Source organism: Gossypium hirsutum, chromosome A01 (assembly GCF_007990345.1).
Source record: "Gossypium hirsutum isolate 1008001.06 chromosome A01, Gossypium_hirsutum_v2.1, whole genome shotgun sequence".
Lineage (NCBI taxonomy): Eukaryota > Viridiplantae > Streptophyta > Magnoliopsida > Malvales > Malvaceae > Gossypium > Gossypium hirsutum.
In genome coordinates, this window is record NC_053424.1 from 65148751 (window position 1) to 65166539 (window position 17789).

A 17789-nucleotide genomic window follows, 5' to 3' on the forward strand; every position below is an offset into this window, starting at 1 on the left:
TACATATGAGTCTAGTTTCATATAAAATTTACGGAATTGGATTTCGAGTTTTTTAACTTGAGATATGATTTTTTTTTACACCGGGACTCCAGAAAACAGCCTGTCCTGAATATGTGTAATTGTACAATTATAGTGTTTTATCTTGAAAAGCATGGTAGTAATTGCTTATTATTTTCATATGAACTTACTAAGCGTAAAGCTTACCCATCCTCTCCATTTCTTTAGTATTGGCAGGTCAGCTCGGGGTTGGAGATCATCGGAGGCAAAATCACACTATCAAACTATCATTTTTGGGAAAATTAATTCAAATATTAGAAATATCAAGTGAGTGGCACGTATAGGAATTTGGTTTGTGATATGTATTTTTATTATGATTTTGACCATACATATCAGTCTGCATTGAGTTATCGTATAAAATCATGAGATGTGGTCCATATCCATTATGGTTTATAAGTTTAATTAATCGTGCCATGTCCTATGTTTTGATGTGATGATATAGTTAGCTTTGTTTGTTATGCATGTGTTCGAAAAGTTTTGAATTAAATGAAATTTTATGGCCCGGTTTTCGTCTATGTGTATTGTTAAGTCTGGTAATGCCTCGTACTCTGTTCCAGCCTTGGATACGGGTAAGGGGTGTTACAAACCATATCTTTCTAGGACAGAGTTGGTGCTGATGTTAAGTCAACAACCATCACGTCATCACTATTAGGCTCCGGATCCTTAAAACGAACCTTCTTGGTGTTTGGATCAATGGAGATATCATCTGTCTTTTCATTGCCTTCACAGAGAGAATCCATGGTCATGATTATCTCTAATTATTTAAGCTTGGAGTTGAAAGTGTAAATGTATAGATTGCAAAACTTTCATAGTTTTAGCTTTTCCATTGCTTTTTTTTTAAATAAAAAGAAATGAGAGGATTTATTTTAGCAATTAAAAAATGTCATATCTACTTTTGACATTTTTTGTTAGGATCGACCCGATTAAGTAACAAGTAAAAAAATAGCGGAATAAATTAAAGAATTGAACACACAAATTTAACATGGAAAAACCCTCCAAAGAGGATAAAAAACCATGGGCAAAGATAATTTTACTATAATGGCAAAAGAACGAAGAGTACAAAAGATGGAGATAAAAAACTAAACCCCGAAAACCTGAAAACAAAGAACCCTCAAAACGTAAACACAAAATTCTCTAAATGTGTTATGAGTTCTAATATCTAATAGGTGTGTTTTCTAAGGTTGTAAAAGAGCCTATTTTAGGCTAAATTCATAGGTCAAATATTAATAAAATAATCTAAATTAATCAGTGTTTGATTGAAACAAATAAACAGAGTTTAACTGAAAGATTATTTCTCAAATTTGACTGAAAATAGGAGTCATATTTAACAAATCTCCATCTTGACTCATATTTCCATAACGCCATCTTTGCCAAAGCTCGCCACGAGCCTATCTTGAACTATGCAGGGAATTAACTAAGTCGAATTTGTGCTTAGAAACTAGAAGATTTCTAGCCTTCGACTTGTACACTGCCAAATCAAAATTAACCCGAGTCTGATTTTCAAAAACACAGTGCCCTAACTTTTCAAAACCTGCATCCAAAAGAGAACCTCTCTTCAACGAAACGGTCATACATTTCCCTCCTATGACCAAGTTGCCTCTACTCCAAACGAGTTGACTTCGACTCCGTAACAAACAAGGGACATCCGTTTTCACCGGTCACTGTAGAACCTTCTAGAATATAAAGACTGTCGATTCTTTTACCTTTTAACAAAACGAGAGCTCCACGAGATACTTTAATGCCGCTCGACTTGATGTTGATTTTGCATCCTTTCAAGTCTAAAATACTCAATGAGATGAGATTCTTTCGTAAATCAGGTGCATACCTGACATCTGAGAGTGTCATAATCGTCTCATCGTGTATCCTAATTTTAACAGTACCAATACCAATTACCTTACTAGATGAATCGTTTCCCATGTGCACAACTCCACCTTCAACCAAACTGTATGTGGAGAACCATTCTCTATTGGGACACATGTGAAAAGAATATCCCGAATCTAGGATCCACTTGACATGAGCATGGAGTTATCGCTCTTTGACACTAACAAGAAATCATCACCGTTTTCATTGGCCAAATTAGCACCAGCTATATCTTCCTCGTTACTCTCAGCAGCTTTTTTATATCGCAGTTTATAACAATCTACTTTGACGTGACCTAAATTTTTAAAATAGCGACACCTTTTGTCTCGTTTCTTTGATGCTACCAAAACGGGAGCTTGCCTATCTGTCTTGCTATCCAAATGAACTCATTGTCGAGTTTTTCTCTACTCAATAAATGACCCTTCACATCTTCGAACGAGAGTTTCTCTCTGCCATAAATTAGGGTCTCCTTGAAAGACTTGTATGAAGGGAGTAAAGAGCACAATAATAGCATAGCCTGATCTTCATCGTCAATATGATCCTCAACATTCTTTAAATCATTTAAAAGAGTAATGAATTGACTGATGTGATCTCTAAGAAGCTCACATTCGTTCATGCGAAACGTAAATAGACGTTGTTTCAACACTAAACGGTTAGCCAAAGACTTAGTCGCATAAAGAGTTTCTAACATTTTTCCACAAGGCGGATGAGGTTTTCTCTATCAATACCTCCTACAATACCGTATTCGCGAGGCACAACTGGATTACAGATAAAGCCTTTTCATCAAGCTCTTTTCTGTTTTATTTAGATTCTCAGGCTTTTTCCCGATAACAACCTTTTTCAAGCCGAATTGAACTAGAATTGCCATCATCCGAACTTACCACAGATTGAAATTTGTCTCACCATTGAACTTCTCAATTTCAAACCTGCCATCTCTGAATGGGCTGATCTATGAAAATTAAACTAGCTCTAATACTACTTGTTAGGATCGACTCGATTAAGCAACAAGTAAAAAAAATAGCGGAATAAATTGAGAAATTGAACACACAAATATAACGTGGAAAAACCCCTCCAAAGAGGATAAAAAACTACGGGCAAAGATAATTTTACTATAATGACAAAAGAACGAAGAGTATAAAAGATGAAGATAAAAACTAAACCCCGAAAATCTGAAAACAAAGAACCCTCAAAACATAAACACAAAATTTTCTAAATGTGTTATGAGTTCTAATATCTAATGGGTGTGTTTTCTAAGGTTATAAAAGAGCCTATTTATAGGCCAGATTCATAGGTCAAATAATAATAAAATAATCTAAATTAATCAGTGTTTGATTGAAACAAATAACAGAGATTAACTAAAAGATTATTTCTCAAATTTGACTGAAAATATGAGTCATATTTAACATTTTTAATATTTATATTTATTTACATTTTGCAAAAAGAAATTTATAAATGAGAAGAAAATTAAAAATAACTTTAAAAATGCATAGGAAGAGATTAAAGTGAAATTTATTGAAGAAAAAAATTTATTTTAAAATTATCATACATTGAAATGAATGAAAATCATGCTATATTTTTTAAAAAATAATTTAATTAAATTCTTCATTTTTAAAATTTCCTCAAATTTATTCAAAATGAAATCTTCAAATAACCTATATCTACTCAAGCTTTAATCTTTAGAGTTGTAAATACATATTATACATAATTTAGATTTTTAAGGCTAAAAATATTAATATATAGATAAATATTTAAAATACATATAAATTAACCATTTGCTCCTAAGGCTTTCTTAAGAGCTGGTTTATATTATAAATAGATATAGATAATATTGAATTTGTTAGTTAGAATTTAAAAAAGGAAAAATATTCAGTAGAGTTTTTAGACTCTACATACAGGATTAGAGATTGACAAGTGTCCTATAGAATATAGTAAAATTTTTAAAAAAATATATTAGAAAATACATGACAATTTTTGAAGGTTAGTTATGAAATAAAAAATATATATTGCTAATATATTAAATACTAATCCATTAAAAAGAAGAAAAAATCAAATAATGTAAAGCATTACAAATGTCTAGGAATATCTAATTCGATAAAATAGATCAAAAATAAAAAATAAATTTGACCAAAGAAATTCATAATTATTATAATGATATTAATTTTATCTGCTTAAAAATTAATGCAAAATTAATATTATAAATGCTTAGAAATGTTTAATTAGATATATTGAATAAAAAATAACAAAGTAAAAGAATAAGACAACTTTGACCCTATTTATTTTCCTTAATAGTCACTTTTATCCCTATTTAATCCTATTTATTTTCATATTTCACGTAGTTCTCATGCTGAATAATCATTATTAACTGACATTTTCCTTATTTGGTCAATTTAATTTTGATCCTCATGCATTTCAAAATTTATGATTTGATCCTTTTACTATATTTTCACATTTACAATTTTCTACATTATTCCCATCTCAAATGTAAAATTAATTCTTTATAGTTCACCGAAGTCGATCAAGAACAAAATCATTTATTGTACCGAGAATTTTTAGGACATTACACGTGAAAATTTATGACTGGTTGAGTATCCTAGTTGGGTTTTTTTAACGCCCGAAGGATTGAAACGGTAAATGGATGAAAGTTTTAGAGTCTAAAATGAAAAAAAAAACAAACAAACAAAAGTGGTGAATTTTCTGCAGTTTATTTATTATCAAAAACTACACCAGAAGCAGTGAAGAACATTTCAGTTCGATAACTCATTGTCGAATACATACCTGCATGATTAGGATGAGACATTAAGTATTATATATTAAGGCACAACTTGAATGCACATTAAACATTTGTCAATAATATCAATTTGCAGATTTCTTTGAGCATTTCTAGTGAAAGAAATCAACCCAACGAAAATCATCACTATTCACCGATCATCATTAATCCCTCCAAGCAACTTGCACAAATCACCTACAAAATCAATCACTCCTCATCATCAACCTCAGTAATCCCCTCCAACAACAAATACTGAAACGCTACGGAGTACTTGGCTGTTTTTGTGCCCTTAGAGCTCCCAATTTCTGAATACTTGTTATATTTCAAACAAAACGATCCAGAATCATCACCTTTACCGCAAAAACATAAAAAAAAAAAAAGACTTAGTATATACATAAAGAAGTTACATGTGACGCAAAGGTTAAGTAAGATAAAAGTTGAAAACACAACCCTTGACTGTAAAAATGGTGCGAATCCACCTCTTGTAGATAAATAGCGACCTTGGAGAATCCCCATTGTGCGTATCAGATAATAAAAGCCTGCAAGGCCCTGTTTTACTGCACATATTTTAATATATCAGCATTTGCTATTAGCCCCAAAATGACGTGAGTTAAAATATACGTACTTGGCAAAAATTATTGCATTGTGACACAAAGCTAGAGTCCGAACCATTGCCAAGTCTCTTCCACGAGGATTACCATATCTCTCTTGACAGCTCCTAATTAGTATTACTGATTATTAAGAAATGGATGGAATTGAAAAGAGATTTGAAAAATAGTCTGCTTCTGCTTGGACTTAAATACCTTTCATAGAAGAAATCTCCGAAATCATCAACAACAACTGCAACTGGAAACGTATCCTTCAGGTGAAATGCAGCGAAGTACTTCTTGATTCCCTCATCATCATCATCATTAATATATCTTCAAGAAATTAAAACAGCAGAATTCCACTATTCAATACACAATTAGCTATTCATAAACATTGTTTAATGTAATTAACTAAGTCGTTCCAAGGAAGGTCCCTCACTTCATTTTTATTCGCTTAAATATATCACAACCTGGATCAATGCCCTGAAAATTTTGATATCCATAGGAAAAGTAAAACTTAAATCAGAATTACAAAATATAATGGTAGGTTGAGAGACGTATATATGCCTGGGCAAGGTAAGGGGGTTTGGTTTCCAGCCTTCGCCGGCTACATATGAAAACCACTTTAGAATTGACATTGCTGCACTGTGATGCTGAGTTGACTGCAAACTGGAACAGCAATGAGGTCTTACCACTGCACAATTTACGATACCCATGAAATACCAACTAAGGAATAAGAATGATATGGGTGAAGAGTTGAGAGTGATTAGTACTGGTTACGCGTTTTACGTGTAGCCTACTATATGTTCGACGTAATTACTAGCAGACTTGTCTGGGACAAGAATTTTACCTGGAAGGGGGGCCCGACAGAAGTGTAATTGGGTCAGATTCTTGCGGATGAAAATCTCCTTGTTTTGTGAAAAAGAACCTCTCTAGCATGATGCCGCCGTAACTTAAACTCGCTGCTCGCACAGGGGTGTTTTACCGTGTTCAGTGAGTTGAGCAACACTGATAATTGCCATGCTAGACTTTTATACTTCTTTACAACTACTAACATGATACACGCGCACCAAAAAACAGCCCAATAAACATACAAAAGAACTACACTAAAATGATAAATTATTAACCTTGTTTAAATTATTTTTTATTTATGTAATTCTTACACAATCATGAAACATGAATATGACATAAATGATATTTACCCTTGATCTGATTAATTCGGAAAAGATTCATCATTTCAAAAGAGATTGTTTTTATGATGTTATGATTCCTAAAGTCCTAATTTGTATAGATTCACCAGCCCTTCCTTTAATATTGGGGTAACCTTAAAAGAAGAAAAACTCTTCATTTTATATATATATATATAAAGCTCTTTCGCATAAAGTGCACTAAATTAAATCTTTAGGCTTGAGGATGCACCATTTTCCCGTCTATCTCTTGGTACGCTCTCGTCTACAGTTTTGGCACGTTTTTTTGGTTTTTCCAAATTTTTAAGATTTTCACTGTTTTTTTTTATTTTTTGAGTGGTGTGTTTGTTTTAGTTTTTTTTTTCTGAAGTTCTGATTTTGGTAGATTAGTGACCAAATACAATGGAGAGGGGTCTGGAAAATTTGAGTGTTGAAGACGGGGAAGAGGACGGGTGGAATTCTTTTGGAGAAGAAGAATCTCAGAATTTCTACGAAAGTTTAGAGGGGTTATAGACAATTTTGTTTAAAACTCAAACTCCTAGACAGAACTTTCTCTAATGTAATTTTTAGTAAAATAACAATTTCTATTTATACTATTAGTTGAAGGACAAAATAATAAAAACACAAGGGCAAAAAGGTAAAACTAACAAATACAGTTCTCTAAAAATAGTTCAAAAAAGATATTTTCTGTTGACCGATTTTTTTCTTTATTTTTTGAAAATAATATAGAAGATTTATCCAAAAATAAACATACGCGATATGTGTCGTAGACACATGTTAACACAGATCGAGCCGGACGATAGCAACATGTGTGGGTTAAGCTTTTAGCCCAATTACTTAATGAAGGTAAATAGTAAGACTATATTTAAACCCTTCCATTAGCCTGTACACAACCAATGTTTGATTTCTTTATATTGCTCACATGTACATAAAGTAAAAAAGCAGAGAGTATCATGAAAAAGAAATATGACATCGAGAAAATATAGAAGAATATGAATGTAATGACATTATATGGCCTTCTAAAAAAATTGGTGCTTTTAAGATTCAACATTGCCAATACAGTAGAGTGGTTGATACTTGGGCGTCAAGCAATATCATAGAAGCACTAAGTGAAATAAAGTCTTCAAAACTAAATTGCTCAATGATATTAAGTTTATAATGATGATTAATGAACCGTCATTTTAAAACAATTCAAATAATAGTTGATGGTTATAAAAGAATAAAATATAAGAGAAACCATACTTTTTTTTATAAAAAACAACATATCTAAAAAAATCATGTATGATAAATTATCAATATTTAAGAATAAAAAGATTGGGGGTAACCATCGTAGAGGCGAGCATAAGTATTTTTATCGGTGTCGTTAAACCACTTTTTGCTTATAGTTCCTTTACGCGTTTTCAAATGAAGAATTTGTTCCTTCTGTTTCTGTGTTTAGGCTTTCATGAACTTTTTGTCCATGGAAGAAACGTTTCTCCATTAAAGTTTTCTTCCAATGGTTTTGTCTACTTTTATGGCACAATTATGTCTGCTTCTATAGCACGGTTATGTCTACTTTTATAGCACGGTAGTTTGGATTTCTATTTAGGTTTTTGATTTTCCAAGCATCTGGGAGAAAGATGGTAAAGTCGCGGTTCGACGATTTGTTAAGTGGTTATGGCATTGTTCATAAAGGGTGGGAAAGTTGACAAGTGGCATATCAATTTCGGTGAGGGGAGGACAAAATCGGGTGATAGCAGCAACAAACGAAAAGGGATGGGTCACAGAAGAAACCTTGTCGTTAAGCACCGTGGCGGGTCGGGTGGACTTGAAATCACTGTGGTGGGTTGGGTGGACTTCAAATCACCAAGGATGTTTCCTTTGTGATACGAAATGATACGACATCCATGCGGAGCAGGATCGTAGCTTGTCTAAGTTGCGGGTTTAACCTAAATCTCTAGACGAACGTAAACTGAAACGAAAAACAATGAAAACAGATTAGTTGTCACAAAGGAAAGTCAAACGAAATTAAAACAAAAGAAAGATGAATCGGCTGGTAAAAAGTTTAAAAGAAAAAAATTAGGGTTTCTTGGATGGAAAGAAACTATCCTTGGACCCAGATCTGGAAAAACAAAACACAAAACAAATTTGTTAGAAGTGATTTTAAAGACAAAAGTAAAATGTTTTGTGCAAGAATGTTTGAAACTGTAAGAAAAGATTAAAACTCCAAATTTTGATGCGTTTCTTGATGGAACAAGATAGGAGAATGTTTTTCTTGAAGCAATTCTAACCTAGAATGAAAATCAATAAAATCAGCAAGCCAAAACAATAATAACTAAATTAAAATAAACAAGAAACGATAAATGAAGGCTAGAAAAGAGAAGATTACGTCCTAAGAAGCCTTGGAAGCATTAAGAATCCACAACTCCTTTCAATGGCTCTAATTCCTCCAAGAAAGAGATCTTGGTAAGAAAAATCTTGAAGATGATTCCCACAACCTAAAAAATTGTTAAAACAGCTTCTAAAAGAAACTCGAGAGCAATTCTTGAAAAAGAACTTAAAGAGAATTATTATTAATTTAAAAAAAACAAAAATAATTGTTCATCTATAAGGGTGGATGTCCATGCTACTTATAGGCCCCCAAAATAAGTTTTTCTAACCCTGATGGAATAACTAACATGACAACTCATCAAATAAAAAAATAAAATAATTCTAAGTGTGGACTTTTAATGGGAATTCGACCTAAGGAATTAAATGGGCTCCTTGGGTTGAATTATTACATGATGATCCACCTATTAAAATAACATTGAACCTATAGGTTAAATATTTTACAATTTGGGCCACTTTGATAATTTGGCCTGATATTCAATTAAATTACTTTCCAAACTTCATGATGGGCTTATAGACATCTTAATAGGTTATTTTTTCAAGAACTTGGTTTTGTGATCTGTTTGCTCTCGAAATTGGCTTGTTCAAGCTCATACATGAAATCCAATTTGCTTTGGCTGCAAGATTTTGTTTCTTGGACCAAGATTTCCAAGATTTAAAATCTTGATTTTCTTAATTCTTGAAGTTGTTTGAAACAACAAAATTGGACTAAGATTCGATTTCTTAATTTTCTTGAAAACAAGAAAGTGAATCTTGATTTTCTTTTTTGGTCGTATGTGCATTTAGGGCTTTGGTAACAAAGTCTTGGATGGTCCCATTCAATCTTACTCAAATTTGCTTGGCCTTTGACCTCGTTATTGGGCATTGAGGAAATTTGAGCCCATCACGTTCACGAGCCTGATTTTGGGCCTTGAGACTCGCATCATTCCTCTTTCTCAAGAAGATTCATCCTCAAATCTTTAACTGCACAAAAAGAAAATGGATTAGAATAAATAATAAAAAAATACTTACCTCAACTTTTTTTTGCGCCAAAACTATCTGAGGATTAAAGACATTATTTCGATCCTTCAAATTAGCTTCGATCATGGACATCTCCTTTAAAAACAAGGTATCAAAACTAAACAAAGAAATGTCAGACACATAAGTGTCCAAGTAAAAAATAAATTGTAACTTTCTTTGAATATGTATGGTCATCTATAAGAATTTCCAAAGATTAGTCAATAATTTCACATAATAATCAAAATTCAGAAGTTTAATAATATTATTTAAAAATTCATATTTAAAGTCTAAGATAGAAAATTTTGTTTCAAGATCAAATGCATAAAGTTATTTAATAAACATATTGAATGCAACAAAAGTAAGCTTGACCTAGATAAACCCATAAAATCAATTGAACTTTTAGACCAAGCTTTAATATAATTTGACGAACGAGAAAAATATGTTGTAAGGAAATATTTTACAAACAAAAGCAGTAGCATACTTATAAAAAAAAACATTCAAGGTATGCCTTCCTAAATCAATTTCTAATGTTTTCTTACCTTTCTTAACTTGTAGCACTTGTGGAGAAGTATCAATGTTCAACTTACCTCTCTATTTCATAAGGAAAATCGTCTATCGATGGTAGAGCAATATATTTGGAAGTCCGTCAATGGATTCCTGAAATTTTGTAATAAAGAAACACCATTAAACAAATTTGAGTTAGGGTTAGTTAAAATATAATCATTTATCACTTTTGTATCGGTATTTTCTTACTTTTCTTTTTCCTTTTCCATTTGAGAACTCTTCCAAAATTACCTCATATGGATTTTCACTCTCCAAATTTGGACCATTAAGTAGACTTTTATCACTTAATGTCTCTTTTTTCTCGGTCTTTTCACATGATTTTGTCGCACTTCCCATATCCCCTTACAAGTATTATGAATATTCAATTCAGTACAATACATCTCAGTAGGAGAACATGACATTTCTATCTCATCTAACTCACTAGATTCAAGGAAAAAATTCTCACTATCATCTTTTTCTGGTTCACAAAGTTCGCCATCACAAATCTCTTTTCCACTAAAGTATGAGTCAATAAAAGGTACGAAGTCATATTTTCTTCTCTAGTTGGATATTTAATTGGACATTGCAAACCCTTATGATCTTTTGAACTACACCAATAAAATTGAAAAAAAGCTGATAGCTCAATCGTATTCATTCTTTCATTTGTCTATCTCCTCTTGAATTGACAAACTAATTTATGATCACTTTTTCCATCAAAATAGGTCATGTGATCATTCTTTCCATGAAATTCTAGAATTGAAAATTTTGATTTAGCTAAAAAAAATTTCCCATGGTCATTATTAACCAAAGTCTAATCATTTGCATGAGAGACACATCGAGCATTATTTGCACGATGACGAGGCTGATCAACCTTATCTCCCCAATTACGATTTTGACGCTCAATTTTGGTACTTAGACATTCCAAATTTTTGCTGATTGTGTCTAGAACAGTGTCACATTTCTAATCTCGAGTATTTCAATCCTCTAGATTTTGTTGCAACCTATCGAACCTGTGTTTGAACTTATCATTGACTTCATTGAGGTCATGTTGTAATTTTGTTGCCAAACCAACAAGATTTTCGATGGTCACTAGTGGCGTGTGATAACTCTTAAAAAGAGCTATATTTTCTGCCTTTGACCTAGCTAATTGTTTGTACTTAGGTATATTTTGTTTTATTTTAGGGTATTTTAATTAGAATTTGTTATATTGCATTTGGACTTGGACCATGTTGAGTTATTTGATGCTTTTAATTAGTTTTTGTGGAAGTTTTGTGGTAGGAAAGGAACAAGTTTTTGAAGAAAAGAAATAAATAAGTGAAGTTTTGCTAGGTCAAAGTACATATGATATGCCAACATGAGTGCCACAACAATACCAAGAAGACTGAGTCAAACGTTTCACGCACAGATGTTTCAGTTTGAAATTTAAACTCGTACCAGTAAATCACTCTAGAAAAGTAGATAAGATTAACATAAACTATTTGGGTGAACTCTATCTACAAAAGGACGATGAAGGGGACCTCAAAAGGCATCTAGGAGAGAAGTAGAAGAGTAAGAGATCTTGAATAGAATAGGAAGTCATCCCTTCGACTAATACAGGATTGTGCTGCTATAGTGTGGACCAGTAGAAGTTATTTTCTCGACCTTTCATTATTTCCTTAGTGCTTTCTTGTGAACTTATTTGGTTGTAGACGATGGTGATGGTTTCGAATTATATTTTCCAACTGATAAGTTAAATCTCATCAGGTTGGGATTACTTTGATGATACTTAACTGTTTTTAATTTCCATGGTATAAATTTGATTATTTTACTTCCCATTCAATTGTTTAAGTGTAATCCGTAGGAATAGTTGATGTCATATTATTCTTGTTAAGTTGATTTAATACAGGAAAGCTTAGATTACTTAACTAATATTGGATGGCATGAGCAACATTCGAATGATGCTTGTATTATGAAGAAGGAATTACACAGGTTACTGTAATAAGACCCTGTATGAGCGGGGATAGTGACTTGAGGTTTTGCCCTTGAAAGGGGTAGCCACTCTAGGATTCTTCTACACAATAAGTTAATCAAGATTTTGCCACAACATTATTTCTAGTAAGATTGATTCTGAGTAATCCCAACCTTCCACATGAATATCATAGACACTATACTTGATTCTCTACTGAAATATCTTCGCCTTAGCATTCTTAGTTGATTATTTGTTCATTTATATATTACTCACACAACACTACCCATATTTATATTTTTATTATCACCTTTGCCATAGCAATTCCAGTTATTTACCCATTATCAGTTATTTACCTTAGTCTTTCAAATAGCATTTCTCTCAATCATTTTACTATAACATTAACTTGACCCTATTAAGATAACTTGACCAATTTTGTGCCTTAATCCGATACTCGTGGGAACGATACTCACTCATCACTTTATTACTTGAACCGGCGTGTGTACTTGTACAAAAATCGCACGCCATTTTACTTAGTAGTTTTATTTAACTTAGTGTGTTTACTTTTTACATGTTTTCCATCAGTGCATAAGAAGAGGCATTCCTGCTAACACAAAATACATTTTTGATGTAGAGATTAATAGAACCTTGCGGAGAAGAAAAAAGAATTGAGAAAAATAACTGGAAACAGGAATGATGTTAATGGTAATCCAAATGATCGCAATGAAAATTCTCCCGTTGGAAGTGTGGTGGATGAACGAGATAGACAGATCTACTATACAAGCTTAAAATTTAAGTTGGAACCAGTAATGTTCAAGATGTTACAAACTATAGAGAAATTTGGTAGATTACCCACTGAAAACCCACGACTACATTTAAGACTTTTTCTAGAAGTATGTGACTTATTCAAACAACAATATGTTCCTGAAGACACCTTGAGACTTAAGCTATTCTCGTATTCCTTAAGAGATCGTGCCAGGGCATGGTTAAATACTTTGCCATCAGGAACAGTGGCATCATGGAATGACATTTTCCAGAGATTTTTGTTAAAGTATAATCCTCCCACTATGAATGGCAAGTTGAGAAATGATATGGCATCTTTTCTGTAATTTGAAGATAAAACGTTATTTGAAGCATAAGAGCAATTTAAGGGATGTTCAATTTAGAAAATGGGATGTACATGGATCACATACCGAACGGTAGTTGATGCCTCAACAAATGGTACTTTGTTGGATAAGAAATATTAATAAAGCATACAAAATTTTGGAAAAAAATTTCCAACAATGATTACCTGTACCCGACTACATGAGTTAAGATAGGTAAGAGAGTTGTCGATACCATTGAGCTCAATGCAATCACTTTATTGAAAGCCCATGTATCTTTTCTAGCTAAGATAATAAAAACCATGAAACCTTTAACTACTGTGCAAGAAATAAAAACAGTTGAATCATCATGTGTTTATTGTGGTGAAAGTCACATGTTTGATGAATGTCCATCCAATCCAGTGTCAGTATACTATATGGGGAACTCTAATCGAAACATTAACCCATACTCCAGTACCTACAATTTAGGATGGAAACAACATCTGAATTTTAGTTGGAATAATTAAAGTGCAGGAATTTTCAATACTGTCGCAAGGCCGAATGTTAACAATGCACCGCCAGGATACATTCAACCAATACCTCGACAAAATAATCAGTATAGTCAAGCGTCATCATCTACTTTTATAGAAGCTTTGTTCGAGGAATATATAGCTAAGAATGATGCTGTGATCCAGAGTCAAGCTACATCCCCCCGAGCACTTAAGAATCAAGTAGGGCAGATAGCCAATGCTTTGAACACAAGACTGCAGGGAGCATTACCCAGTGACACCAAAAATTCAAGGACACAAGGCAAGGAGCAATGTAAGGCTATTACTCTTAGAAGCGAGACTCAATAAGATGATGTTGTTCAAAATGATGTGGTAGAAGAAGACGACTTAAGATGTGACCAGGTAAAGATCCTAGAGCCATATGAAAAACATACTACACTTGAAAAGGGTAAGCAAAAGAATGCTATGACAGAACCAGATCATGCTGCCAACAAAAATGCCATAGCAAAATAGTATTAGATACCTAAAGGACGACCACCTCTACCGTTTGCTCACCAATTTCATAATTCTATGCAAGATGTTCAGTTTAAAATTTTTTTAGATGTCTTGAAACAAATCCATATCAACATACCACTAGTCGAAAAATTAGAGTAAATGCCCAACTACATAAAATTCATGAAGTACATATTGTCGAACAAATGCATATTGGGAGAATTTGAGACTGTTGCTCTCACTGAAGGGTGCACAACAATGTTGATGAATAAGTTACCTCCGAAGTTAAAAGACCTAGGGAGTTTTACTATCCCATGTTCAATTGGAAATTACTACGTAGGTTAGGTATTATGTGATTTAGGTGCAAGTATAAATCTAATGCCTATGTCTATTTTTAGGAAGCTAGGAATTGGGAAGGCAAGACCTACCACAATATTGTTGCAATTAGCTGACAGATCTTATGTGTAACAGTCCGTTTTTAGTGGTGTCGGAAATAGTGATTTTGAGACCACAATTCTGACAAGTGAGTTATTATTTTAATATTTATTTAATGTCTACAGGATTATTTTAAGGTTGCATTAAATTTTCATTAAGAAATTTTAAAGTTTAAATGGTTAATTAGGTGAAAAGAACTAAATCGTAAAAGGTATAAAAGTTGAATTCTATTAGTTAAAGGGGTCAAATAGCTATGAAATTTTAAACTAATGGACTAAGATAGCAATTATACCATTTAAAGAGTTAGTGGACAAATATTGATAAGGATAACTTGAAATTTTTTATTATTATTAAGGGTAAATTGGTAAATAAATCTAAGATAAACTAAAAAAGTGTTATCATCTTCCTCATTTCCCTTTTGTTTGGTCGAAATCATCATTTTTGAAGGTAGGAGAATTCGGTTTCTTCTTCTACCTTGCATGATATGATTTTGTGTGTCATTTTTAATGATTTTTATGTTTTTGAGTTCATTTTAGCTTAGTTTGGCTACCCTAGGGGTTAATTTGCAAAACTGTTAAAGATTGAGGTATTTGCCATGGCCTTTTTTATTTAATAGGTTTTGAATTTATTTGATAGATTATTAATCTTGGTTGTAAAATAAACATGTTTTGTTAAGTGATTTTTGATGAAATTGCATTTAGGGATTTATTTGTGAAAATAGTAAAATTTCATGGTAAAATTATGAAATAATTATTTAAGTTGGTTGGTATAAGTCCCTAAAAAATTTGGCTAGATAGTATGGAGGATTAAAATGGTCAAAATTTCAAATTATGAGATTAAGGACTAATTTGTAAAAAGTTAAAATGTTAAGGGTAATTTTGTAATTTTACATAAATATGAATAATGGATTAAATTGAATACTAGGAGTATTTAATTGAATGAAATTATCTATTTAGATCAAGATAAACAACAACCGGACTTAAATCGAGGAAAGGATAAAGCTTCGAATTAGTTTTAGATTCTACTTCTACACCCTAGTTATTGAGGTAAGTTTGTATGAATTATACTCGTGTTAAAGTTTGTTAAGTTGACTATCTACTATATTGTATTAGTTGTAAATGAATTTGAATATACATGTATCAATGCTATGAATAACTGATGGATAACGAGTCTCGTTTGAACCTTAAGAATTCTTAGGATATGAAAGACATGACATTAGGGATTTCATGTTTCAGGTGCTGGTCTTGAATGTCCTACTGATAGCTGAGGTCTTGCATTTGTTGCAGATTCTACACAGCTCGAGTGAGCAGCATCGTGTAGCTAACATTCTAACTCACACCTCGTGTGAGCAGGCACATTTCATAGCTCGTGTGAGCAGACCCATTTCACAGCTCGTGTGAGCATTATTGAAAAGGAAAGGTTATGGTTATATGGAAAGGCACACTATGTGTGTAAGTATTCCTGAGTATCCAATGCAATTCTAGATGGTTCAACGGGTAAGAAAAGGAAATGAAATGGTAAGTATACAAATGAAACGGTTCATGATCATATGAAAAAGTTGATAAATTAAATGATGTATATGTGAAACTTACCTATTATATGATTGAATACATTTGTATCACGGATAAGCATCCTAACTTATGAGTTTGATGATGCTTGTATAGGATTATGCTAAGCTTATGGTCTTGGTTACAATATTGTGCTTATTCTATAAATTGTGCTAATGAAATGTTAAGTTTTGTTTGAGTTTATATGAGCTTACTAAACACTAGTTGCTTACGTAGTTACTTTCCTTTATTTTATAGACTATCAGAAGCTTGTCGGAAACCTATCACACTATCCATAAACCTTTTCGGTAGTTTTTTGGGTATTTTGGCCAATGTTATATATTGCATGTATAAGACCTTTTGTAATAATATTTCATAAATGTGTAAATAGTTGATTTAGTGTGTTTATGCCTTTGAAGTTTATGTTTGGTTTAATGGATTTGTAATGTTTTTTAAATTAACTTTTAGGTGAATGAAATGCAAAGTCTTTTGGTATGTTTGTGATGGCTTGGACATGGTCATTTGTGAAATGAATTGGTAGATAATTGAACTAGATTATATGCTTAAAAAGTAGTTATGTTGCTTTGGTTTATCCACAATGTTTTGATACAATTGTGGTACCTTTGAATGGCATATTGGTTAGATGATTTAGGATGTTTGAAATGGCATGTTTAGGTGTGTTTGAATGATGTTTAAATCCCTTGATTGTGTGCTCAAATGGAATGATTGGTTTGATATGGTTTCGCCTTGAAATGACACGATTTTAGGGTCAATTTTTGAATTAGACGGCTTCAGACATGGGCTGTCACTTGGCTATGTGACACACACGGCCTGGCTACACGGTCGCGTGTCATTTGTAAAATTCTATTGTTTTAAGTCACTGAGTTACAAGGCCTACTACACAGCTGTGTATGGCAAGTTAGAGAGTTACAAGGCTTTGCACACAACCTACGACAGGCTATGTGACCTTACTTAGTGGGTACACGAGTCCTTATTCGATTGTTACACGGCCTGGCTACACGGCCCTTTGACCCTTATTTTCACATTTTTGCATCTTTTCCTTAAACATTCTATTTTGATTCAAATTAGTTCTGAATTGCTTCTGAGTTATTTTTAGGGCCTCAAAGGCTCGATTTAGGGACCAAATGCTTTTGTTTGATATGTTTTGAATTATATTAATTTATTTAATGTTATGATGATATATTTTTTTCGATTATACAGTAATGCTCCGTAACCCTATTCTGACGACAAAGACTATAACAACCTATTTTTAGTGATATCAAAAATAGTGGTTTTGGGACCACAATTTTGACTAGCGACATATTATTTTATTATTTTAATGTTTATTGGATTATATTAGGGTCGTATTAAAATTTCGTTAAGAAATTTTGATGTTTAAATGGTTAATTAAG

The 17789-nt window shown here is 32.5% G+C and overlaps 1 protein-coding gene across 1 annotated transcript; it reads right to left on the bottom strand.

Annotated features, from left to right (window-relative positions):
• Positions 1-4727: 4727 nt before the first annotated feature.
• On the bottom strand, positions 4728-6619 carry LOC107925358 (uncharacterized). Its single transcript, XM_041100245.1, has 8 exons — positions 6474-6619; positions 6122-6233; positions 5839-5965; positions 5711-5754; positions 5488-5604; positions 5310-5402; positions 5135-5241; positions 4728-5034 (listed from the first exon to the last, which is right to left on the bottom strand). Exons 1-8 carry the CDS (start codon positions 6505-6507, stop codon positions 4892-4894), a joined length of 777 nt encoding a protein of 258 aa, XP_040956179.1. The 5' UTR covers positions 6508-6619; the 3' UTR covers positions 4728-4891.
• Positions 6620-17789: the final 11170 nt, after the last annotated feature.

Excerpts from the sequence above, each read along its gene's own strand:
- LOC107925358 (XM_041100245.1), bottom strand. The coding sequence starts at position 6,507 with ATGATGAATCTTTTCCGAATTAATCAGATCAAGG. Across the intron at positions 5,605-5,710 it reads TTTAAGCGAATAAAAATGAA|ATATATTAATGATGATGATG; the intron begins GTGAGGGACCTT and ends AATTTCTTGAAG. Across the intron at positions 5,403-5,487 it reads GGAGATTTCTTCTATGAAAG|GAGCTGTCAAGAGAGATATG; the intron begins GTATTTAAGTCC and ends AATACTAATTAG.